This window comes from Scyliorhinus torazame, chromosome 6 (assembly GCF_047496885.1).
Source record: "Scyliorhinus torazame isolate Kashiwa2021f chromosome 6, sScyTor2.1, whole genome shotgun sequence".
Taxonomy (NCBI): domain Eukaryota; kingdom Metazoa; phylum Chordata; class Chondrichthyes; order Carcharhiniformes; family Scyliorhinidae; genus Scyliorhinus; species Scyliorhinus torazame.
In genome coordinates this window covers 198,331,124-198,357,586 of record NC_092712.1, presented here as the reverse complement: position 1 = coordinate 198,357,586, position 26,463 = coordinate 198,331,124, and the positions used below count along the sequence as shown (strand labels likewise).

Here is a 26,463-nt window from a genome sequence, read left to right as displayed (position 1 = left end):
GGTCAGGTAGCTTTCACACTTAGTACCTTTTCATCAAGCATCACCAGCAAAGATCAGGTTCATTTTTCTTTCCTTAGCTTTAAGAGGCCTCATCTATAAAGTATATATACGGTGGCACATTATTCCATAAACCATCATGATTTTGGTAACTTTACAATTTTAGGGACCACTCTTAAAGGTTAGAGTTTTCTGGTTTAAGATTCTAGCTCTTCTCTCTAAACTATCTTGGTAGTCTGGATCTCATGTTCCATGCAATTTTTAAATCTAACACCAACCCAACAGTACATCCTCACTTAAATCTGTAGGCTAAGATACAAAATAAATCCTAACTTGGGCTATACAGAAAGTGTACACATTGAACTGGTGCATTAGAAGACAGTAGAAGTAGAGAGGGCTTTAAACGAAACAAAGTGAGTGAGGGATCACGTTTGGGTAGATGTGGCAAATGATGGGGTAGACAAGGTAAGAGGGAAAAATAGTAATATGGGAAATGAGGGGCAGAGAATGGCAGGAAGGGACAGAGAAAAAAAAATCTAAGAATAGTCTAACAGTCAATACTAGATGTTACAAAGGTAACAAAAAGACAAAACTAAAGGTTCTGTATCTGAATGCTCGTAGAATTCATAGCAAACTAAATTAATTGATAGCACACATTGAAGTAAATAAATATGATCTGATGGCCATTATGGAAACGTGGCTATAGGATGGAGGGTAGTCCTGTTAATCAAGCATGGCATTGGTGCAATAGTGAAGAGATTACCTTGGTTAAGTAGATCAGGAAGTAGAATTAGTTTGAATGAAGAGGAGGAATAGTAGGGGAAAGAACTCACTAGTGGGAGCGGTCTAGAGGCCTCCCAATAGTAGCCACATGTAGGACAAAGTATATAAGAAATATTGGATGCTTGTGATAAAGGGATAGCAATAATCATGGGTGATTCTAATCTGCATATTAATTGGAAAAATGAGATTGGCAAGAGTAGCCTGGATGAGGAGTTCAATGCTTTCAGACAGTTTCTTTGAGCAGCACTTTGGAACCAGGGAGCAAGATATATTAGACTTGGTACTGTGCAATGCGACAAGATTAATTAATTACCTCAGAGCAAAGGCACCATTAGGTAGCAATATGATTGAATTTTACATTCAGTTTGAACGGGAGGAGTGGGTCTAAGACTAGTATTTTAAACTTAAATAAGGGCAATTATGTGGGCATGAAAGTTGACCTAGCTGAAATGAACGGAGACACTAGATGAGAGGATAGATCGATAGAAGTATATTGCTATTTTAAAGAACAAGTTTAAGGGGAGGACCCACCATCCGTGGTTAACTAAAGTTGTTAAGGAAAGCATCGAACTTGAGGAAAAAACATACAAACGTTGAAAGATGATTGGTCAGCATATAAAGAATGGCAGAGAATGACTAAAAGTTTAATCAGGGGAAAAAAATTAAAGAATGAGAGAAAGCTAGCTAGAAACGGAAAAACAATAGCAAAAGTTTCTATGGAAAAGAGTTAATAAAGTGAGTGTTGCTCCTACAGACAGGAGTTAATGATAAATAATAAGGAAATGGCGAATTAAATGAACAAATATTTTGCTTCGGTTTTCACTATAGAAGGTACAAAGAATATTCCAGCAATCGCTGTTAAGCAGGAGGTGGCAGGGAGAGGAACCTGATGAAACTAGGGAAGCAGTATTGAGCAAACCGATGGACCTGTGGGCTGACAAATCTCTGGGTCCTGATGGACTTCATCCTAGGGTCTTAAAAGAGGGGGCAAATGAGAAAGTAGATGTGTTGATGTTGATTTTCCAAAATTCGCCAGAAGCAAAGGAGGGAGTAAACCGAAAACTATACACCAGTTAACTGGACATCTGCCATGGAGAAGGTATTAGAATCGATCATTAAGGAGGTTACAGCTGGGCACTTAGAAAATGTCACAGTAATCATGAAGGTAATCATAAGAATCAGGATGGTTTTGTGAAAGGGAAATTATGTTTAACTTATTTATTGTAGTAGATTGACAGAGTAACACACACTGTAGATAAAGATGAGTCTGTAGACATTCTGTACCTGGATTTCCAGAAGGTGCCACATCAAAGGTTATTGCAGAAAATAAAAGCTCATAGTCTAGGAGGTTATATATTAGCATGGACTGAAAATGTGTTGTCCGGCAGAAAACAGAGTTTATGCATAAATGGGTCTTTGTCTGACTGTCAGGAAGTGACGAGAATGGAGTCCTGCAGTGTGCTGTGCTGGGGCCCCATGGCAGGAAAAATAAAAAAGCAGAGTATTGATTAAACAGTGTGCAGCTGCAAAACTCTGAGGTACCGAGGGGTCGAGGTGTTCTAGTACATGAATCATAAGTTAATATGCAGGTACAACAAGTAATTAGGAAGGCGAATGAAATGTTATCCTTTATTATGAGAGGAATTGAACATAAAAAGTAGGGATGTATGCAGTTTTGGTCCCCTTATTTAAGGAAGGATATAAATGCATTGGAGATGATTCAGAAGAGGGATACTAGATTGATACCTGGATAGAGCAGATTGTTTTACAAGGAAAGGTTGGACAGACTGGGCTTGTTTCCACTAGAGATTAAAAGAGTGAGGAATGACTTGATTAAAGAATCTAAGATCCTGAACAGTCTCGACAAGGTGGATGTGAAAAGTATGTTTTCTTAGAATTTAATTTTTACTTAAAATCCCAACAATGCAGACGGAGGCCATTTGGCCCATCAAGTCTGCACTGACCCTTCAAATGAGCACTCTACCTATGCCCATTCCCCCACTATTCCCACAACCTAACCTGCACAGCCCTGGACACGAAGGGGCAACTTATTATGGCCAATCCACCTAACCAACACATCTTTGGACTCAAAGAGGAATCCGGAGCGCCCGGAGGAAACCCATGCAGACACAGGGAGAGCATGCAAACACCACACAAATTCACGCAAGGCCGGAATTGAACCCGGGTCCCTGGCGTGGTGAAGCAGCAATGCTAACCACTGTGCTATTAGGCCTCCCCACTTGTGGGCAGGTCCAGAATTGGGGCACTGTTTTAAAATAAGGTGTCAAGACTTTTAGGACACAGAAAGGAAGACATTTTTTCACTGAGGGTTGTGAAACTTTGGTAATATCTGCCTCAGAAGAGTGGTGGAGGCACGGTGATTGAATAATTTTATGGTGAAGGCAGGTACGATTCTTGTTCGGCAAGGGACATCTGGGGTAGATCGGGGGAATTGAAAACACAAACAGATAGACTATGATCTTACTGAATGACAGTGCAGGTTGGAGGGGCTAAATCGCATACTTCTGCTCCATTTTATATGTTCGTATTAGAGATATGGATGAATGCAACCTGAATCTGGTGACAGGATCTGACCAGATACTATAAAGCAGAGCAAGACCCTCCAGATGGGTACTGTTGCTCTGATTAGTTGCTCTGCTTGGTGTTAGTTTGGGCCATCAACCTTTTGTAAAGCTGCTACAACGTCAAAACTGTGCAAATCTTGTGCCATGTCAATGCATCACGAGATATTCCATGTGGCCATCTGCCTGCTTGCCATCCCAATCACCAGTACTTTCCAACTGATTTCCTGACTGAATCAGAGCTCAAAGCAATTTCAACTCTTCAGTTGTTAAATATTCCATCGATAATTTGAAGACTCACTTTAAATATGGATTTAATGGATTATTCATTATGGATTTTATTATAATGGAAAGCGATTATGTAGCTATTCAGATGGACAACATTAAATAGTAATAGGATAATAGAAAGTACAACAGATTCTAGGATCAAACATATAACATGATTCTCAACAGAAAAATGCCTTTTCTGAAGATGTAAATGTTCAATGAAGTACAAGTTCTACTGATCCGAGGCAATTAGTTTAATTGTTATAGAATAAAATATTATGTTAAATACTTCCCAATCAGCACATCTGCAATATCTCTTACCTGCAGGGGCAAAGGTGTATCTCTGTAGCTGGGCAAGATCTTAAATGTGATGCCTCCGCTGCAATCCTTTAATATTTCTTGCAGTACCTTTGGGTCAGACCCCACTTCTCGGCCATTTACTTCTTTAATGATATCGCCTGCATGGAGAAGACCTTGACGGTCAATCATACCTCCGTGGAGTATCCTTGCAATTACCAGTTCATTATTCTCCACCCGAAAGGTAACACCCTATTAAAAATAAATGAGATAATTAAAGCTTATTTGATGTTTATGCTTCCCCAACAAAATCAGAACAAAATGCAACCATTTAGCAATTGGGGTCAAGTGTGAAAAACGGTTAAGAAAATGTATCACTGCAAACAAGAAAATAGTAAACATTCCCCTTTCTCCTATTGCTGTGAGGTGAAGTTGCCTTATTTAAGAGTTTTTGCTCATGTCAGCACAGGTTCTTTTGCCAAGCACCTTAAAATCAGTGTCCTCTGGTTCTCGATCTCCCTGCCAATGGAACCAATTTCTCCCTAACCAAAATGCCTAGAGCATTCTGAATTAAGTCCCCTCTCAACCTTTTTTTTGTCCAAAGAGAAGCCCAGCTTCTCCAGTCCGTCAACATAACTGAAGTATTTCATCCCTGAAACAATTCTCCTAAATCTTTAATGCACCCCCTCTAATGCCTTTGCATCCTTCCTAAGGTTTGGTGCACAGAATTGGACACACTACTCTGGTTAAGACCAAGCCAGAGGTTTATAAAGGTTTTACCATAATTTCCTATTTCCCTGCTTTTGTACTCAATGCCTCGATTTATAAAGTCCAGTACCCGGGGCGAAATTCTCCCCCAACGGCGCGATGTCCGCCGACTGGCGCCAAAAACGGCGCCAATCAGACAGGCATCGCGCCGGCCCAAAGGTGCGGAATGCTCCGCATCTTTGGGGGCCGAGCCCCAACATTGAGGGGCTAGGCCGGCGCCGGAGGGATTTCTGCCCCGCCAGCTGGCGGAAATGGCGTTTGGTGCCCCGCCAGCTGGCACGGAAATGCGGCGCATGCGCGGGAGCATCAGCGGCCGCCGACAGTTTCCCGCGCATGCGCAGTGGGGAGAGTCTCTTCCGCCTCCGCCATGGTGGAGGCCGTGGCGGTGGCGGAAGGGAAAGAGTGCCCCCACGGCACAGGCCCTCCCGCGGATCGGTGGGCCCCGATCGCGGGCCAGGCCACCGTGGGGGCACCCCCCGGGGTCAGATTGCCCCGCGCCCCCCCCCCAGGACCCCGGAGCCCGCCCACGCTGCCTGGTCCCGCCGGTAAATACCAGCTTTGATTTACGCCGGCGGGACAGGCAATTTCTGGGCGGGACTTCGGCCCATCCGGGCCGGAGAATTGAGCGGGGGGTCCCGCCAACCGGCGCGGCCCGATTCCCGCCCCCGCCCAATCTCCGGTACCGGAGACTTCGGCGGGGACGGGATTCACGGCAGCCAACGGCCATTCTCCAACCCGGCGGGGGGGTCGGAGAATGACGCCCCATATATGACTTTTTTTTAACCACTTTCTCAAACTGCTCCCTCACCTCCAACAATCGGTGCACATATACCCCCGGGTATCTCTATGTTCCTGCACCTCTTTTAGAATTGTATTTTACATGACCTCTTTCTTCTTCCTCCCCAAGTGTATCAATTCACACCTCTCTGCATTAAATTTCATCTGCCATGCACTGCTGCCTCACGGCGCCGAGGTCCGAGGTTTGATCCCGGCTCTGGGTCACTGTCCATGTGGAGTTTGGACATTCTCCCCGTCTTTGCGTGGGTTTCGCCCCCACAACCCAAAGATGTGCAGGGTAGGTGGATTGGCCACGCTAAATTGCCCCTTAATTGGAAAAAATGAATTGGGCACTCTAAATTTAAAAAAAAATTAATCTGCCATATCTACCCATTCCATCAACCCATGTCCTCCTTATCAATATTTTCCCCATAGTTCACAATACTTAAAGTTTCTATATCTGCAAACTTTGAAATCATTTGTATTCCATTTTTAATACTTAGAAAACAATTTAGAAAGAGAAACAGGAGGAATCCTTCTCCGTTCACAAAATGGTTCAGGACTGGTCTCACACCAATTTTATGAAGCCAACAGTTTCTCTAGCTATTCTCAGCTAAAACAATCCCTGTATGTTCACTTGTGCCAAACAAAATGAAGGGTACACATTGGTCCAAAAGCTCAACTATTCTGGAATGCCATCTCTGTTATATGGATGCCTGAAATAATCATATCAATAAACAGTGAAAACCACACAGAGTTATAGTCCTCTGCCCGAGTTGAATAAACTAATCTGAGCTGGAACAGTGGTAGGGACACTATAATTGACTTCTGCACTGGTGTTGTAGAGGGCAAAATCAACAATGCTTTCTGATTATGCAACATATCTAGCTGGAAATGTGCCAGCAATGAGTGACCATCACAGACCAGCCAAATCAAACAGCTAGATAACCGTGTAGTTAGTTCAAGTGGCAATTTGGCATGAGGTTTTACACAATTATTGGAACCTATAGAGCTTGAACCCAGCAAGATATTAGGAAAGGAAGAGAGAAAATGGTGAGAAAAAGGAAACAAAAAAAATCTTCCATTCATCTTTTTTTTTTTTTTTAATTTTTTTTTTCTATTTTCTATTCTAAGCTCATCCAGTCCTGGTTCGTATTACAACCCCTCAAGCTGTGCCCAAATATTGCCCTAGTTCAGACCCACAAGTACTCAGGAATGGGGAGTTACCAGGTAGCAGTCCCAGGATTGATATGATCTAATGTGATTGATGATTACAGGAACTCTGCAACACTACAAATACAAGAATCCAAAATTATAAATAAGCAAATACCCAAGATACATCGATCACCAACTCTCAAATGAAACTAAATGCTTACCAAAGGCTCCATGGCCTTCTTTTGAATTCCTATCATACGAACAGCATCTCCTGACGCTGTCTGGTTCCTCAAGATTTCATTTAGCAGGCTGGGGCTTGAGGGTGGTGTTTCATAACACTTCGATGCAACCAAATCATGAGCTTCCAAAAGTGACTGCAAACATTAAGAAAGAACCATTATTTCCTAAACATTGGTGCAGAATCTATTTAACAATTATCTATTTAATTCTATTTAGAATTCTATTTAGCAGGGCAGCACAAGTTGCTAGCACTATGGCTTCACAGCGCCAGGGTCCCAGGTTCGATTCCCTGCTGGGTCACTGTCTGTGCGGAGTCTGCACGTTCTCCCCATGTCTGCCTGGGTTTCCTCTGGGTGTTCCGGTTTCCTCCCACAGTCCAAAGACGTGCAGGTTAGGTGGATTGGCCATGCTAAATTGCCCTTCATGTCCAAAAAGTTTAAGTGGGGTTATTGGGTTATGGGGATAGGTGGAAGTGAGGGTTTAAGTGGGTCGGTGCAGACTCGATGGGTCAAATGGCCTCCTTCTGCACTGTATGTTCTATGCTACAGGGAGACCGTCACAAAATACAGGAAGATGTGAATGAAGGCGCAGAACAAACATGCAACTGGCAACTTATTTTGAATACGGATAAGTATGAGATGGCCCATTTTGGTAGCAATATTAAGGCCACATACTTTTTGGGAAATAAGGGGAGATCTGGGTACTCAATAAACCAACTACGAAAAGCAGCAACATTGGCTCATGTGGCCATTAACAAACAGGCAAGGCAAGCACTGGGGTTCATTTCTAAAGGATCAGAATTGCAAAGCAGAGAAGTTGAAGTTCTGCCAAACTTGCACATAACCTTGATTAGACTACCCTTGGAGTACTATAAAGGGTCTCTTCTTCTTTGGAGTCCTGCGGGTTAGAGGATGTTTTACATCCACACTGGTTTAATTAGTTCTGAAACGGCCGCTAAGTCCAATGTGTGATCTGCGGACTCTGTCGCATGTGAGGCAGGAGATGCTTGAAGGGTTGACTAGATTGGTTGTTTGACCTTGCCTCTAAATGTTCTTGATGAAGTCTTTCAACGTGTTCGGTGCTTCCCGAATGAAACTTCTCCTTTTGATCAGTCAGAAGCTAGGGACTTCCGTGCAGTTGATGGGGATGTTTGATCTCTTCAGGCTACTTTGAGGACATTCCTAATGTATTTCTGCTGTCCTCCTGGGAGTATCCTGTTCTGGGTACATCAGTCACTTTGGGAGTTTGGTGTCAGCCATATGGAGATTTGGACAACCTGCAGCAGACACCTAAAAGCACTGGAGAAGTACCACCAGTGGTGCCTTCACAATATCTGCCAAATCCAGCGGAGGGAAAGGCAGTGCAACAGCAGTATCCCCTCCCAAGCAGACTTTCTCCGTATCAAGACGCTAATCACTCAAAACCAACTCCGCTGGGCAAGACATGTAGTCCATGTCAACTGCAAATCCTTAAATTGGGCTGCCCTCATAAATTTGTGACAATCTTCCACCTACTCCATGATAACATACAAGCCATAATCCTCACTAATGGAACAACCGCAAACCCTATCTCAGCGAAGACCGAGACCAAGCAAGAGCGTGTCATTGCACCAACTTTCCTCCATTTTCCTCACAGCAATGCTGTATCTCACCTCCTGCATATTATGGAAATAATCTACAGGACAGACAAGAAACTGTTCAGCACAACCAATCAAAAAACCAAAGCACGCCAACCTTTTTATTAAAATTTAGAGTACCCAATTATTTTGTTTTCAATTAAGGGGCAATTTAGCGTGGCCAATCCGCCTACCTTGCACATCTTTGGGTTGTGCGGGCGAAACCCACGCAGACACGGGGAGAATGTGCAAACTCCACAAGGACAGTGACCCGGGGCCGGGATTCGAACCCCGGTCCTCAGCGCCATAGGCAGCAATGCTAACCACTGTGCCACCGTGCTGCCCACTAAAGCATGCCAACCTTAGCCATAGTTTTTCAGTATGTAGCCGATGCTTGTGTGTGCTGACTCAAAAACTGAGCTCCACGTCACTGTCGACTCCTTCTACAATGTATATGATTAAAATGGACTTTCACTAAACACCTTGAAAACTAAGATCCTCGTCCAATTAGCTCCCACAGTATACACCTCTCCCCACGTCCAATCAACTCCCACAGTATACACCTCTCCTCGCGTCCAATCAGCTCCCACAATATACACCTCTCCCCGCGATTAAGAAAAACGACGAGTTCCTGGAATATATCGATCATTTCCCCATCTTGGGATCTTCCACTCAACTAAGGCGGATACAGATTTCGGAATTCGTCAGTTCCTGCAATGTGCCAGCTCAGCCTTGAATCAACTAAGAAAAAGTGTATTTAAGGACTAGGATGGCAAATCTGAAAAGAAGGTTGCTGTTTACCAGGTAGCAGTGACCCCATGCTCCTACATCACTTCAGAGACTTGGACAACCTATAAAGGCACTGGAGAACGTACAAAGGTTTTACTGGAGTTTACTGAAAAATTAGGTAGACCCAACAGGAAATTGTAAACATGCTGCAGCTCTACTCGCTAGAAAAGAGACGATTGAGAAGTGATGGAGGTCTTTTTTATGAAATTGTTTCATAGGTTGAAAGCAGAGAGATGTTTCGACTTACGGGATATGTCAGAACCAGGGCCCATAAACACAAGATTGTCACTAATAAGTCCAGGAGAAACTTCTTTAATCAGAATGTGTTCTAGAGACACAGCCGCATTCAAATTTAGTTGGCCAAGGCTTGCGAGTGCTCCCTGACCAATCAACACGCACATGATTTGACCAAAAAGATAGGCACCAGTTCTGATGTATCCCGTATGTCGAAATATCTTCTCTGCTTTCAACCTATTAAACAATTTCATAAAAAAGACCTCAATCACTTCACAATCGTCTCTTTTCTTGAGCAAAGTGCTGCAGCATGTTTAAAAAGATCCAGCCGGCCTTGCACGGAGACCTGGGGTGGGATTCTCCAATAATGGGACTATGTCCCCACTCCAGCGTCAAAATGCGGGCGAATCACTCTGGACTTTCCTGAAGTAAGTCCAGAGTGATTCTCCTACCTGAAGGGAGCTAGCAGGGCCCTGGAGTAGTCCTCGCAGCTCCGGCTGCCGATATGGGGCACTGCAATTCCGGTCGGGGGTCCGCACATCGCACGGCGGTGGCGGCCGCCCCGCGCGAAATGGCGGCCCCACACCGCGGACCGGCACGAAAAAGATAGGCCCCACGAGATTGTGCACGCCTGTGGACCGGTGGCCCCCGATCGATAGCCTGGTCGTCTGTATGACCCCACCCGGCGAGGGATCCCCCCAGCCCCGACGGCTGTGGACGATGAGAGACCCACGCCGTCAGGAACTCGGCCAGTTACACTTGGGAGAGTCGCCGCGGGGGCCTCTGTCAATGGTCCCTGACTCGCGCTGCGTAGACCACGCACGCGCGCGATTCGTGGCAGAAGCGACGTCTCATCCGGGTTTCGTCGTCAACGCTCAATCTTCGCCCCCGCGCCGATCGCGATTTTGGCATGGAGGCTTAGAGAAAGAATCCCTCCCCTCATGTCAGAGGTGAAGATGCTCTATTTTTTTAAAAAATATATATTTTATTGAAATTTTTCAAACAAAAATTTTCCGTTTTTACAGCTGAATAAAGGAATATACATTAAACGTTATTTAAATAATATATTAAACTAACAACAAATGAAAAGAGAAAAAAAAACAAAAAGCAAATATCAACAACTGGCAAAAAACAAAAACCCGGAGTAATACTCCGCCCCCCCCCCCCCCCCCCCCGGGTTGCTGCTGCTGTCCTTTCTGTTTTTTCCATTATCGTTCCGCAAGATAGTCAAGGAACGGTTGCCACCGCCTGGCGAACCCCTGAGCCGATCCTCTTAACGCATATTTTATTCTTTCCAGTCTTATGAACCCTGCCATGTCGTTTATCCAGGCCTCCGCGCCCGGGGGCTTCGCTTCCTTCCACACAAGCAGAATCCTTCGCCGGGCAACTAGGGACGCAAAGGCCAAGATATCGGCCTCTCTCGCCTCCTGCACTCCCGGCTCTTCTGCAACCCCAAATATAGCTAACCCCCAGCCTGGTTTGACCCGGACCCCCACCACCTTTGAAATCACTCTTGCCACACCCTCCCAGAACTCGTGCAGTGTCGGACACGACCAGAACATGCGAGTGTGGTTCGCCGAGCTTCCTGAGCACCTTCCAGATCTGTCCTCCACCCCGAAAAACCTGCTCAGTCTTTCTCCCGTCATATGCGCTCTGTGTAGAACCTTAAATTGAATCAGGCTAAGCCTGGCACACGAGGACGAGGAATTTACCCTACTTAGGGCATCGGCCCACAGCCCCTCCTCGATCTCTTCCCACAGCTCCTCTTCCCATTTCCCCTTCAGCTCCTCGACCATCGCCTCCCCCTCGTCTCTCATCTCCCTGTATATTTCGGACACTTTACCTTCTCCAACCCATGCCCCCGAAATCACTCTATCCTGGATCCCTTGCGTCGAGAGCTGCGGAAATTCCCTCACCTGTTGCCTCGTAAATGCCCTCACTTGCATGTATCGGAAGGCATTCCCTGGTGGCAACTTATATTTTTCGTCCAGCGCTCCCAGACTCGCAAACGTCCAGTCTACAAACAGGTCCTTCAGCTTTCTAATTCCTGCTCGCTGCCAACATTGAAATCCCCCATCTATCCTCCCCGGGACGAACCTGTGGTTATTCCTTATCGGGGACCACACCGAGGCACCCGTCACTCCCCTGTGTCGTCTCCACTGCTCCCAGATCTTCAAGGTCGCCACCACCACTGGGTTTGTGGTGTACCTTTTCGGGGAGAACGGTAGCGGCGTCGTCACTAGCGCTTTTAGGCTCGTTCCCTTACAGGACGCCATCTCCAGCTTTTTCCACGCCGCACCTTCTTCTTCCCTCATCCACTTACAGACCATCGACACATTGGCGGCCCAATAGTAGTCGCCCAGATTCGGCAGTGCCAATCCCCCTCTGTCCCTACTGCGCTGCAGGAACCCCCTCTTTACCCTCGGGGTCTTTCCCGCCCACACAAAGCTCATAATACTCCTGTCTATTCTTTTGAAAAAGGCCTTTGTAATCAGGATGGGGAGGCACTGAAACCCGAAAAGAAACCTCGGGAGGACCACCATTTTAACCGCCTGGACTCTGCCCGCCAATGACAGGGGCACCATATCCCACCTCTTAAAGTCCTCCTCCATCTGCTCTACCAGTCGCGTTAGGTTAAGTTTATGCAGGGTTCCCCAGTTCCTGGCCACCTAAATCCCCAGGTATCGAAAATTCCTTACCACTCTCCTCAGTGGCAGAGCATCTATCCCCCTGCCCTGTTCCCCGGGGTGCATCACAAAAAGCTCACTCTTTCCCATATTTAATTTGTATCCCGAGAACTCTCCAAACTACCTGAGTATCTGCATTACCTCTGGCATCCCCTCTACCGGGTCCGCCACATATAGCAGTAAATCATCTGCATATAGTGACACTCGATGTTCCTCTCCCCCTCTAAGCACCCCCCTCCACTTCTTAGAGTCCCTCCCCGCCATGGCCAATGGTTCAATTGCCAACGCGAACAGGAACGGGGACGGGGACAGGGGCACCCTTGTCTTGTACCCCTCTGTAGTCGAAAGTATCCCTACGCTTGCCACCGGGGCCCCGTACAAGAGTCTAACCTATCTAATAAACCCCTCCCCGAACCCAAATCTCTTCAGCACTTCCCACAGATAGTCCCACTCCACCCTATCGAATGCCTTCTCTGCATCCATCGCCACCACTATCTCTGCCTCCCCCTCCGATGGGGGCATCATCATCACTCCCAGCAACCTTTGTACATTGGCATTCAATTGTCTCCCCTTTACAAATCCTGCCTGGTCGTCATGTACCACCCCTGGGACACAATCCTCTATCCTTGTCGCCATCACTTTGGCCAGCAGTTTGGCGTCTACGTTTAGGAGGGAGATGGGCCTGTATGACCCGCACTGCAGCGGGTCTTTGTCTCGTTTCAGGACTAGCGCTATTGTCGCCTCCGACATTGTCGGGGGTAATATCCCCCTTTCCTTAGCCTCATTAAAGGTTCTCGCCAAAAGCGGGGCCAGCAGGTCCATATACTTCCTATAAAATTCCACCGGGAACCCATCTGGTCCCGGGGCCTTCCCTGCTTGCATGTTCCCTATTCCTTTGATCACCTCATCCACCTCAATCTGCGCCCCCAGACCTGCCACCTCCTGCCCCTCCACCCTCGGGAACTCTAGCTGATCCAAAAAGTGTATCATTCCTTCTTTCCCCTCCGGGGGTTGGGACTTGTACAGCCTCTCATAAAATGTCTTGAACACCTCGTTCACTTTCCCTGCTCTCTGCTCCATCTTTCCCGTTTCGTCCCTAACTCCTCCGATCTCTCTCACCGCCCCCTCTTCCTCTCTCGCCGCCCCCCTCTTCCGGAGTTGTTGGGCCAGCAGCCGGCTCGCCTTTTCCCCATATTCAAATTGTATCCCCTGTGCCTTCCTCCACTGTGCCTCTGCCTTTCCCGTGGTCAGCAGGTCAAACTCCGTCTGTAATCTTCGTCTTTCCCTGTATAGCCCTTCGTCTGGGGCCTCCGCATACTTCTTATCCACCCTCAAAATTTCCCCCACTAATCTCTCTCTTTCTTTACCCTCTTGTTTCCCCTTGTGGGCCCTGATGGAAATCAGCTCTCCTCTAACCACCGCCTTCAGCGCTCCCCATACTACCCCCACCTGGACCTCCCCATCGTCATTGACCTCCAGGTATCTTTCGATACATCCCCTCACCCTTCCACATACCCCTTCGTCCGCCAGTAGTCCCATGTCTAATCGCCAGAGTGGGCGCTGCTCCCTTTTCTCTCCTAGTTCCAGATCCACCCAATGCGGGGCGTGATCTGAAACGGCTATGGCCGAGTACTCCGTTCCTGCCACTTTCGGGATCAGTGCCCTTCCCAAAACAAAAAAGTCTATCCGGGAGTATACCTTATGGACGTGGGAGAAAAAGGAAAACTCTTTACCCATCGGTCTGGTGAATTTCCACGGATCTACTCCCCCCATTTGTTCCATAAATCCCTTAAGCACCTTGGCCGCTGCCGGCCTTCTCCCGGTCCTGGATCTGGACCGGTCCAGCCCTGGGTCCAGCACTGTGTTGAAGTCCCCCCCCCATTAACAGGTTTCCCACCTCCAGGTCCGGGATACATCCCAGCATTCGCTTCATGAATCCCACGTCATCCCAGTTCGGGGCATATACATTCACCAGCACAACTGCCACACCCTGCAATCTGCCACTCACCATCACATATCTGCCCCCACTATCCACCACTATGGTCTTAGCCTCGAACGATACAAGTTTCCCCACCAGTATTGCCACCCCTCTGTTTTTCGCGTCCAACCCTGAGTGGAATACCTGTCCCACCCATCCTTTCCTTAGTCTAATCTGATCCGCCAACTTCAGGTGCGTCTCCTGGAGCATAACTACATCCGCCTTCAGTCTCTTTAAGTGCGCAAACACCCTTGCCCTCTTAATCGGCCCATTTAAACCTCTCACATTCCACGTGATCAGCCGGATTGGGGGGCCATTTACCCCCCCCCCCCCCCGCCCCCCCTCGTCGACTAGCCATCCCCCTTTTTAAGCCATCTCCTCACCCAGGTGTCACGCACCCATCTGTCCCCCAGATGGCGCTCTCCCGTCCCGACCACCTCGCCTCGTATCAGCTCCCCCCTACACTCAGCAGCAGCAACCCAGTTAATCCCCCCCCCCGCTAGATCCCCCTCTAGCCTGATTACTCCCCCCATATTGCTTCCGGAAGTCAGCTAACTCTGGCTGACCTCGGCTTCCCCCGTTCATTCTTTGACCTCTCTGCGTGTGAGGCGCCCTTCCTTCCTGCGCCCCTTTTCCCGCTATAATTTCCATAGCGCGGGAAAATACCCGCGCTTTCCTCTCGGCCCCGCCCCAAATGGCGCAGTTCCCTCATTCCCCTTCCCTATCCCTTTTTCCACCGGCGCCCACATTTCTTCGTGTCCCCCCCATTGGGGGGGGGGGGGGGAATTCCCCATCCAACATTATTATACAGTAGGCCTCCCCTCTCCCCACTTTACATTTCTGTACCACCACCTCGCTACCTCTCTCCAGACATCAATTTCTCAAATCTAGTCCAATTTCTCTTCTTGAATGAATGTCCATGCCTCCTCCGCCGTCTCGAAGTAGAGGTGTTTGCCCTGATGCGTGACCCACAGTCTCGCAGGCTGCAGCATCCCAAATTTGACTTTCTTCCTATGGAGCACCGCCTTTCCCCGGTTGAAACTCGCCCTCCTTCTCGCCACCTCCGCACTCCAGTCTTGATACACGCGTATCACCGCGTTCTCCCATTTGCTACTCCGTGTCTTCTTTGCCCAGGTCAGGACCATCTCTCTGTCCCTGTTTCGATGGAACTTCACCACTATTGCTCTTGGTGTTTCCCCTGCCTTTGGTCTTCTCACGAGGACCCGGTACGCTCCCTCCACTTCCAGGGGGCCCATTGAGGGCTCAGCTCCCATTAGTGTATGGAGCATCGTACTCACATACGCCCCAGCATCAGCTCCCTCTGTTCCTTCGGGGAGACCTAAAATCCATAGGTTTTTCCTCCTCGAGCTGTTCTCCGGGGCTTCCAGCCTTTCTATGCACCTCTTATGCAGTGCCTCGTGCGTCTCCGTTTTTACCACCAGGCCCGGTATCTCATCTTCGTTCTCGGCTGCCTTTGCCTTCACTCCGCGGAGCTCCATCGCCTGGACCTTTGGTGTTTCCTTTAGTCCCTCGATTGCCAGTAACATCGGCGCCAGCACCTCTTTCTTGAGCTCCTCCACACATCGTCGGAGGAACTCCTGCTGTTCCGGGCCCCATACCATCTGGGCTCCATCTTGCTTCTCCCTTCTCTTCTCTGCCGCTGCTCCAAAGGATCCTCCGCAATCTGGCCACTACCGCCGCTCCTTGCCATCCACACCCGGGGGGACTCCTTCCTTCGTCACCTCACACTGGGTTTGGTCGAAAAAAAATTCCGTTGGGGCTCCCGATAAGAGCCTAAAAGTCCGTTGGAACGGGAGGTGCCGAAACGTGCGGCTTAGCAGTGCATCGCCGCAACCAGAAGTCAGGATGCTCTATTATTAGCACACTGTATTTTGTGGCGGCAAGAAGTCAATCAACCCGGTGATGAGCACTGTCACAGGATGAAACCACTGATGAGCAAAGTTGTCAAATCTGGCTTGTAATACACTTGGGCACTATTCTGATAAGGCTGTACACAAAAGGATTGAGAACCATGGGGAAACTGCAAAGAATACCACTAAAGAAGGTGGATAGTGTTTCAAAGCAAGTGGATGATGCGTATTCCACTAATATACACCAATCTCACTCGAAAAGAACATCCAGCATGTCCCACTGAAGGTACAAATCCTGGAGCACAAGAATGATCGTTGCTACCCCTGCAATCAACAAGATGAGCAAAGAGAAGACAGAGGCAGTAGCTTGATCAACTGACTGACTACATTCAAATGAAAGATTGACCACTTGCGAGATTGTAAGTAAAGGGAACTTTTAGCCACTGTATTGTGAGCTACTCATCCTTTGAATAGTAAACTTCAAACAATAAATTGTGATTCTAGATGGTTTTTGAATTCAGTCGATTTGGTAATCGTGGAGGGAAGGAACTTGTAAAAGAACAGGACAAAGATTTACCTAAGAGAGTGGTAAGAATCTAGTACTCACCACCACAAGGAGCAGCTGAGGTGAATAGTATGACTACATTTAAAGGGAAGCTACATAAGAACAGAAGGGGTAAAGGAAAATAAGAATATGTTGATGGGGGTCAGATGAAGAGGATGGGAGGACACTTGTGTAAAGTATAGACACCAAAATGGAACTGTTGGCCTGAGTGGTCTTTGTGCTGGAAAATACCACGTAACATTATGTACGTAATCAGACAAATAGTTGGTGTCAAACCAAAGGAGAAAATATTGCAACAGGTGGCTAAAAGGTTGGGTTTTAAGGAAAGTCTTAAAAGGAAGGGGAGATGGCAGTGAGATTATCTAGATGGCACAAAAAGAGCGGTGGTGAGTTAAGGCAAGAGGGGTGCACCAAAGGTCAAGCCCAATGGAACAATGAGGATGATGGAGGGTTGTTGTGCTAGAATTCTAAATTACATTTTTGCTCCTTCCACATATAAAAGTTATATTGAAGTAATCAATGGCAAAGAAGTACATCCAAGCTAAAACTCTGCTTCTTCTAAAATAAAAACAGGAAGGAGGAACCACTCAGCAGATCTAGCAGCATCTGTGGAAAGAGCAACAGAGCATCATCAGAACCTCTGTTCTAACTCCTTTCCGCAAGCAGTAACTACACTCTTGGTTTCTCCACTCAAATCATAAGACAAGGCCAAAATAAACGCACCCACCGCCCAGATCTCTGTCCTATCATAATTTGAATATTAACACACAGAAAGGTTCTGAGTTTAAGGATTATTTTGCGAATTGCTATCCCACCCTTGCCAGAAACATTGAAAGACAACAAAGAATGGTTAAAATGCAGTAGACTGAATGAAGAGGTTAAGATATCAAATTGCAAAAGGGAACAAGTCTTTACATGCAAAAAGAAAAAGATATTATTTTATAAAACTGCATTAAATATCAAGTACAGTTTTATCAGTCCTCAATTTAGGGACAGAACCAATAAACCAATGAATGTTTATGAACAAAGACAATTAAGGGATACATTGCCAGTACTTGTATCAGGAATTCACGTGTACGTACCATGACCTTCCATCCAATAACTTTGATGTTTGTAAAATTGTGGGGTATTTCCTCTCTAATGCCCAAACAAAGACCAGTGTGTTCTCAGGTAATGTGCAGAATGGGAATATTTGCTACTTGCCTGTTGCATTTATTGAGCCTTCTAAAAGGCATAAGACATAGGCTAAAAGTAGTCTTTGGAGCATAACAAAAAGAATGTTAAAACTATGATACTTTTGGAGCTTATGGCGGCACGGTGGTGCAGTGGTTAGCACTGCTGCCTCACGGTGCCGAGAACCCAAGATTGATTCAGGCCCCGGGTCACTGTCGGCGTGGAGTTTGTCCATTCTCCCTGTTTTCCACATGGGTATCACCCCCCACAACCCAAAGATGTGCAGGGTAGGTGGATTGGCCACATTAAATTGCCCCTTAATTGGAAAAAGTATTGGGTACTTTAAATTTTAAAAATGTTAAACAAATAGAAGCTTATTTGGTGTTGGATGTGTGGTTGGGGAGAAGGGAGGAAGGAGAAAGAAAGAAGAAACAAGAAAAAGGAAAACCAATTTCTTTGCATTTAATTTACCGTGAATTAACAGTGAGATCTTAAGACAAATCAGAAAGCCAACAGCCTCAGATTTTTGAATATTTGACATATCTGGATCATATTCAATATCCTCAATTAGGTAAGAATTAGATCTCAATCAGATCAAAACGCACATTAAAAAAAATAATAATTTTGAGAAGTAGGATAACGAGGAAGGATTTTCTTTTAAATCTAAAACCCAGTCCAATGTAACATTTCCAACACCAGAGTATAATGAGGATTGTGCATACCCCATATAAACATATTTCTAACACCACTGTTTTAATGTTTACTGTTTAATAGAAATAAAATGGATAAACAAAATGGGCAAAATCATTCATTAAAAACAGGGAGGTCACTCCTGATCCCAGTTCAAATTAAACCATCTCTATTAGCTGCTTAATTCAATTTACATCAAAAACCCCTCAAGGATTATAGTTATTAGAAATTACTCTAAATGGACAGTACACACCCAGCATCGTCCGAATTTATTTGATAGAATTTCAGACATGCACACCCTGCAAACTAGAACAGCAATTCAAATGCGGATTTACACTGTAATTTCTTAAGACCATATGTCAAAACAAGCCACAGCAACAAGGAGAGACTATGATCAAGCTCCACATTCAAAACTGTGTGCCAGATAAAAGATACAATCTTGGCAATGGTCCCGCTCTTATATTATCATTGCAAGAATACAATCTTGGTAATGGTCCCGCTCTTATATTATCATTGCAAGAATAAAATCTAACAGAAGTTATTAACTCTGCTCAGAGTACCTTAAAATATGAAATGTTAGAGGAGAATAAAAACTAGGTCACAGCTTTAAATAAAACTACTTTATTAAGCTGGCCTGGCACTGTAGCAATCGCAGCAGAGGATTATAAAGATTATGCTGCTAAAATCTTTCACACAGATGTCTCATCAATAGAGGTTTTAGATTGGAAGAAGTAATAATAAACAAAACAGGTTCAGTAAAATTTAGTTGAAGCCCCTTGTCTATACATCTTTGGTACATAGTTAAATGCTTAATCAAACACCGAGCACATTGGTTCCTCGCCGTCGGGACTTCGGCCGGTCGGGGGCGGAGAATGGCTGAGCAGGCCTCTGGCAATGGCCCTAGTTAAGTCCCAGGCGACGCGGCATACTCCCCGAGTACGCCGCTTTTCGGGGCCCGCTTTCTTGTGGGAACATGGATTCTCCACCCCTGTGCCGGCCGTGATTTTGGCGCAATGGTGCAGAGAATCCAGCCCCGGGTATTTTGAAGCTCCATAGCTGGATCCTTCTGTTTGCAGGATTTAATGAAGCTTCATGCTCCTCAATGGATCATAGGACTTTAAAATCAAACTCAGATCCTTATTTGGAAAATGATATACAAGTCTGAATATAAAACGTCCAGCAAGTCTGTTAAATCACTAAAATGCGACATTTATATTATTTAAAATTTATCACAATTCAAAACTTCAGATATTTAGCAATTTTACCCAAATATCCACTGTATACACAATACGGGGGCGGGTTTAGCTCAGTTGGTTGGACAGCTGATTTGTGATGCACAGCGAGGCCAACAGCGTGGGTTCAATTCCCGTACCGGCTGAGGTTATTCATTGAGGCCCCACTTTCTCAAACTTGCCCCTCGCCGGAGGTGTGGTGATCCTTGGGTTAAATCACCACTCATTTCTCCCCCTCAAAGGGGAAAAGCAGCCTATGGTCAATCTGGGACTATGGCGACTTTACTTTTACTAAAATAATACATTAAGAGGCAAAATATTTGTACAATCTGAAGAGAAATCAGAGTATACTAAAACAAAACACATTAATGATACATTATTTTGTGAGATATGTTTGGCGAATCCAGCTTGTGTTAACGTCGATGCCGCATTACTATTATTAAACATGAATCAACTCAAACACTTAGCTTTCCAATGAACAATTGCACCTATGTTGTTAAGACACAATTCTAGAAGCTAACAATGTTCAATGAAGTCAATAAGCCTTAAATTAATTTGGGAAAACTTCAAATTTGTTTAACATGTTATGAACTTGTTAAATCAGGATAGTCAACAGTACAGGTCATCACACCCCATTCATTGCACGCTTCCCTGTAAAAGGAAAAAACTGACAAACATTATGCGGACAGCAGCATGATCAAGACAGAGCAAAGTCCAGGATAACAACTAAGATGCAGGGCTGTCCTCAAGATAAAAACTTCTTCACTGGTGCATGAAGAAAGCAAACATCAAGGATGAAGCAGGATCAGGATCAGTGAGAACTCTTCAGGATCTGTCAAAGATTCCAATGATTGAAGCACAAGACAACATCACTTCCACCATCCATCTCACCAGAACCTAGGTGCTCAACAACCTGGGCTCCGGCCTGGCAGGGTGACTCAACCAGTTCAGTCACCTCCAACCCCACACAACTAAAATCAAGAACTGGACAATACGGGACCAGTGGTCGGAAGGCCAAACCTACCACAGGCCTCAAAGATGGGATTAGATGTGATCCATCGCATTTAACATGCCCATCCTCCAGATCGAGACTCCTGAAACAAGGTACCCAATTCTCGAACTCAATCGGGAATGTTTCCACCACTTCACCACGAGGATCAGGCTCAGTGACACACCACTCCTGTTCCCTCTCCCAAATCCGTAAGGAAGGACAACAGGCCATACAGCAGGAACTCAACCTTACGGAGGTGGGCTCCCACCAGGGGCCATGCCCACTCTATTGCAGGAACATCCTGGTGTTCCTCTAATGCCTCCATAAAAACACCCCGCACTCTCTTGGAACTGGGCCTAAACGACCTGTACCACAGAGCCGAGACTTTCAGTCAGAACATCATCTTCGTTAGCAGCCATCATCCATACAGACACACCCCGCAACATCAAGGTGGGAGCCCGCTCAAAAGCAACTGCTTCACTAAAGGCAGAGCCCAACCCCAACCCCTTCCAACCGCCATGAATAAGTGGGGAACTATCTTGGCCCCATCACGCAGAGACACCAACCAACAATTCCCAGGACACAGCACAAACCACTTAAACTAAGACAAAAACGAAATGTACACGAGGATGAAAAGACGGATTAAAAGAGCAGAGCCGGAGCTCGCAAAAACGTAGCCACTCTCGTGCTCTCATCACATGTCCCCATCCAAGGTGAATATATAAAAAGACACCTCAGCAGAATATCTAAACTAAGTTAAAAATAGGTAGTTCTTGCCAGCGTCTTTTCATGCTTCCTTTTAGTTAACAATTATAAGTCTCCCTTCATCTCAACACTCGTTGAGGTCCATTGACTTTTATTGTTCGATTTTGCTTATATCAAAAACGTAAAGGAAAAACTGTACAAATGCAGCCTGTACCTGAAAGTGTGGCTCCTTCAGAATCTTGGCCAACTCTGTGGCAGTCTCATTGTGATGGACTATGCAACTGATGTCTTCAAGAATTTGTTTCACAAGGTCCACATTGTTCTCTCTCACAGCTTCCAGTTTAGTTTCTTCGAGTCGCTCATGAGCCTGTATTAAACAAACATAGTAACACGTGCAATTTCTCTTAGCACATTACTGCTGCTATACCTTATACCCTCTGGGATAATCAAACACAAAGTACAAGCAGATAAAGGATCCCACTTGATCACAACAACAAAACTCATCAGGATTGTTCTGGAGACATCCTTTAGATAAGCAAAAGGTATAACTTGAAATACTTAATAAACCTCAAATCACAATTAATCATTTAATCTATCACGCTCTTTTACATTAAACATAAACGGTCAACCTTTACAGCTGTCCCAACAGATTCAATAGAATCATTTACAATACTGGTAAACACAGGCAAGTTAGACGCAGGAGGATTTTGCGAAAATATTCCCCAGAATGAAGTTCATATCTACTGTACAACATAATGCTCTCATTATTTAAAGATAACTGATTAAACTTGAAATGTCTGAAGACAAAGAAAGGCAATCAAGTTAATATTTAGATTACTGAATGGTTGTAGCCATTCTACTCCCAAACTTGGGAATGTTTGAAAGGGGAATATTTCCTACTTTTGATCCTGGACATAGAAAAAAGTGCCACTTCCAGAACCAGATGTTAAAGTTCCCTATATACTGCTTCAACAATGGGCTTTATTCCCAACCTCAAGTCACATTAATCAGAGCTTTGATTAAATCAGTTCTGAATAACTGACCTTAAAATTTGTGATGGTGCGCTAGTTACATACTTTGAACTGAAGTTTTCATTTTCTTTTCCTTCTAAACCTTTCCCATTTCCCTCTCCACTTTTGTCCACTATATGGCCACATGAGCAAATCACATGCATGTCTACCACTTGCTACAATATGCAAATCACATACATGTCTACCACTTGCTACAATATTCAACTGTCAAGAACATTTTCTATTAATTCCTGGAGTCAAACGCCTGTGCCCACCATACATGTCCATGTAACTAATGAGATATCCTTTGAAAAAGATAATTTAGTTAATGCCAATAAGCATTGCACTCTGGACTAATTATTACTCAAATCTTTCATTAAAATGTTAAATTTTAGCTTAAAAAGTTGAATGACCAAAGGTAGATATGGTTAATTGTTTCATAAAGTATTCACAAATTCAGCTTGCTGCATATGCTTATTCCTTCAGAACAAAAAAGCCATTGGTTTAAAAAAAATACATGATTAAAATACAACCCATCTTCAAAAATGGTACCATTTACGCGTGTGAGCTGCATTCAGAAGAATAACTAGTACAACCCAATGTTCTTTGTTGCACTTAATTTTTCACATAAAACACTTGACCGCATCTATTGTAAATTGTAAGGACAGCTTGTTGGATATCTACTGGGAAGATTATGGACCATTCTTTGATTTTAAATTAAATTTGCATAATCCAGTGGAGGATTTAAAAGTTAATTTTCCTTACATGAGAATTGTTACAATGCAGTATTAATATTACTCCCCTGGCACGGCAATACCATTTACATACAAATACATCTTAATTTTAATAAAAAGCAGCCGAACTCTCCAGTTAAAAGCAAGGCAAATTATTTTCTCTTACCATTAACATTAAGAACATAGATGGTACACTTTTTCCAAAAGACCCTCACTCCTCCAAAAGACCCTCCATTCCTCCAATCAGATAAATTTCAGTGCACATATTCAAAGAGAGCATGTTTATTTTAAATAACTAGTAAACTGCTGTGTCAATTTCATAGTCACAGTAGAATTGACTTGGATTTAGAAGTACGCAGAGCCAAAGAAAGAACGTGTGCCAGATAGAATATTCTTAATATTTGGATATTAAAAAAGCTGCTTAAATAGAACTTTGTTTAATTGTATTTGAACTTGGAGGGTCTCATTGCACACTCATGGCAGGGACAGGTTCATAGCCCACAACTTTCTCTTCATTAAAATAAGGGACTCATAATTTCACGTGATGCTCAACCCTCAAATAGCAATAGAGAATCGACCCTAAAGCTTTTGCATAAATAAATAACTTTTGCAGAGCTTCTCATGCTGGAGTACTACTAATTTAACAAAAATGATTGGAGATTTTCTTTTGGAGCCCACAAAAGCAGGAAACGTGGTGTGTACGGTGGTACCATGGGGTGGGGTGGGCGATAAGCAGCATGCTTGCGATGCGTCACCAATACACCAGCCTGTGTTGGCTTCGCACTTGTAACACATTAACACATTTACCATGAACGCTCATTAACAGGAAACAGCTTTCAATGAAGTCCTACAGTCGGGATAGTCAGTAATATGCGCAAGAATCTGGTGGCATCCAGTTCACAATTGCATAACGGTAAATGTGCATCTGTCGGCTTTGTGCAGTTGTGATTTTCCTTGTTTAATCATGTGAGAGGAGAGCAGGAGAATGGACTCTCACATGAAGGCTCAGGGGACTGGCAAGGGTGAATCAGTGGTGAATAATCAGGCCTCCTAACAGTGGTCAGGACCGGGGGCACAAGATGCACCACGAAATAGAAAGTGCATGTCAGAAAGGCAAGGTCACAGTGATCATGGGGGACTTCAATATGCAGGTGGACTGGGTAAATAATGCTGCCAGTGGACCCAAGGAAAGGGAATTCATTGAATGTTTACAGGAGGGCTTTTTGGAACAGCTTGTGATGGAGCCCACGAGGGAACAGGCCATTCTGGACTTAGTGTTATGTAATGAGCCAGACTTGATTAAAGATCTTAAAGTAAGGGAGCACTTAGGAGGCAGTGATCATAATATGGTCGAATTCAATCTCTAATTTGAAAGAAAGGTAGAATCAGATGTAAAGGTGTTACAGTTAAATAAAGGTAACTACAGGGGCATGAGGGAGGAACTGACGAAAATCGACTGGGAGCAGAGCCTAGTGGGAAAGACAGTAGAACAGCAATGGCAGGAGTTTCTGGGAGTAATTGAGGACACAGTACAGAGGTTCATCCCGCAGGGTTCAGTGTTGGGGCCACAGCTGTTCTCTTTATATATTAACATTGTACAAAGAAAAGAAAGGTTATCAGAGGGGGGATTAGGCAGCCATGGTTGACAAAGGAAGTTAGGGAATGCATCAAAGCAAAAGAGAAAGCCTATAATGTGGCAAAGAGTAGTGGGAAGTCAGAAGATTGGGAAGGCTACAAAAACAAACAGAGGATAACAAAGAGAGAAATAAGGAAAGAGAGGATCAAATATGAAGGTAGGCTAGCCAGTAACATTAGGAATGATAGTAAAAGTTTCTTTAAATACACTAAAAACAAACGGGAGGCAAAAGTTGACATTGGGCCGCTCCAAAATGACGCTGGTAATTTTGTGATGGGAGACAAGGAAATAGCCGAGGAACTGAATAAGTACTTTGCGTCAGTCTTCACAGTAGAAGACATGAGTAATATCCCAACAATTCCGGAGAGTCAGGGGGCAGAGTTGAATATGGTAGCCATCACAAAGGAGAAAGTGCTAGAGAAACTAAGAGGTCTAAAAATTGATAAATCTCCAGGTCCAGATGGGCTACATCCTAGAGTTCTAAAGGAGGTAGCTGAAGAAATAGTGGAGGCGTTAGTTATGATCTTTCAAAAGTCACTGGAGTCAGGGAAAGACCCAGAGGATTGGAAAATCGCTGTTGTAACCCCCCTGTTCAAGAAGGGAACAAGGAAAAAGATGGAAAATTATAGGCCAATTAGCCTAACCTCGGTTGTTGGCAAGATTCTAGAATCCATTGTTAAGGATGAGATTTCTAAATTCTTGGAAGTGCAGGGTCGGATTAGGACAAGTCAGCATGGATTAATATATAAATACAAATTCTTGATTTCTCGAGGAATTAAGGGCTATGGAGAGAGAGCGGGTAAATGGAGTTGAAATCAGCCATGATTGAATGGTGGAGTGGACACGATGGGCCGAATGGCCTTACTTCCGCTCCTATGTCTTATGGTGAGGAGGTTTTAGACCTAGCCCTCCCCCACCCCCATTTAAAGGGAGAGCCAGCTGAGCATGCACATTGCAACAAATTGGCAAGTATAACACGAGCACTAACGTGAACATCAATGAAGAATGAACGCAAAAAACACCAACATTGTTTCTTCCATAAACAAGAAATGCCCCCAACTCCCCTGCAACCATCAATGCGTGTCAACAATGAAGCTCTCTGACTAAGCCAGACTCAACAATCACATACCAGCCACTTTCCTCAATTGGTCTACACTGTCTATGCTCCGCATGAGTCTCCATCCACCTCTCTTCATCTAACCTCATCAGCATATCCTTCTACTCTTTTCATCTAACCTCATCAGTGTATCCTTCTACTCTTTTCTCTCTGACTTAAATACTAGTTTTAATTAGATTTAAATTACTATTTTTAATTCGAATTGAATTATTATTTTTAAAATTTGACTTAAATAACTATTTTGGGTTGATTTAAATTACTATTTTTAAGTTGATTTTAATAACTATTTAAATTTCAAATAAATAACTATTTTTAATTTGATTTCAGATCAAGAGGGATAATTACGGGCAGCACGGTAGCATTGTGGATAGCACAATTGCTTCACAGCTCCAGGGTCCCAGGTTCGATTCCGGCTTGGGTCACTGTCTGTGCGGAGTCTGCACATCCTCCCCGTGTGTGCGTGTGTTTCCTCCGGGTGCTCCGGTTTCCTCCCGCAGTCCAAAGATGTGCAGATTAGGTGGATTGGCCATGATAAATTGCCCTTAAGTGTCCAAAATTGCCCTATGTGTT

At 44.8% G+C, this 26,463-nt stretch overlaps 1 protein-coding gene across 7 annotated transcripts in view; it reads right to left on the bottom strand.

The window, feature by feature from the left end:
- Positions 1-26,463, bottom strand: part of LOC140425220 (protein PALS2-like) — a 173,179-nt gene that overhangs the window by 27,561 nt on the left and 119,155 nt on the right. For all 7 annotated transcript variants that reach the window (XM_072509272.1, XM_072509273.1, XM_072509270.1 and 4 more), the window contains exons 3-5: positions 21,611-21,763; positions 6,848-7,000; positions 3,951-4,178 (exon numbers count right to left, since the gene is read on the bottom strand). In XM_072509272.1, the coding sequence (XP_072365373.1) occupies positions 3,951-4,178; positions 6,848-7,000; positions 21,611-21,763 (534 nt within the window). The remainder of the gene's footprint in view (positions 1-3,950; positions 4,179-6,847; positions 7,001-21,610; positions 21,764-26,463) is intronic.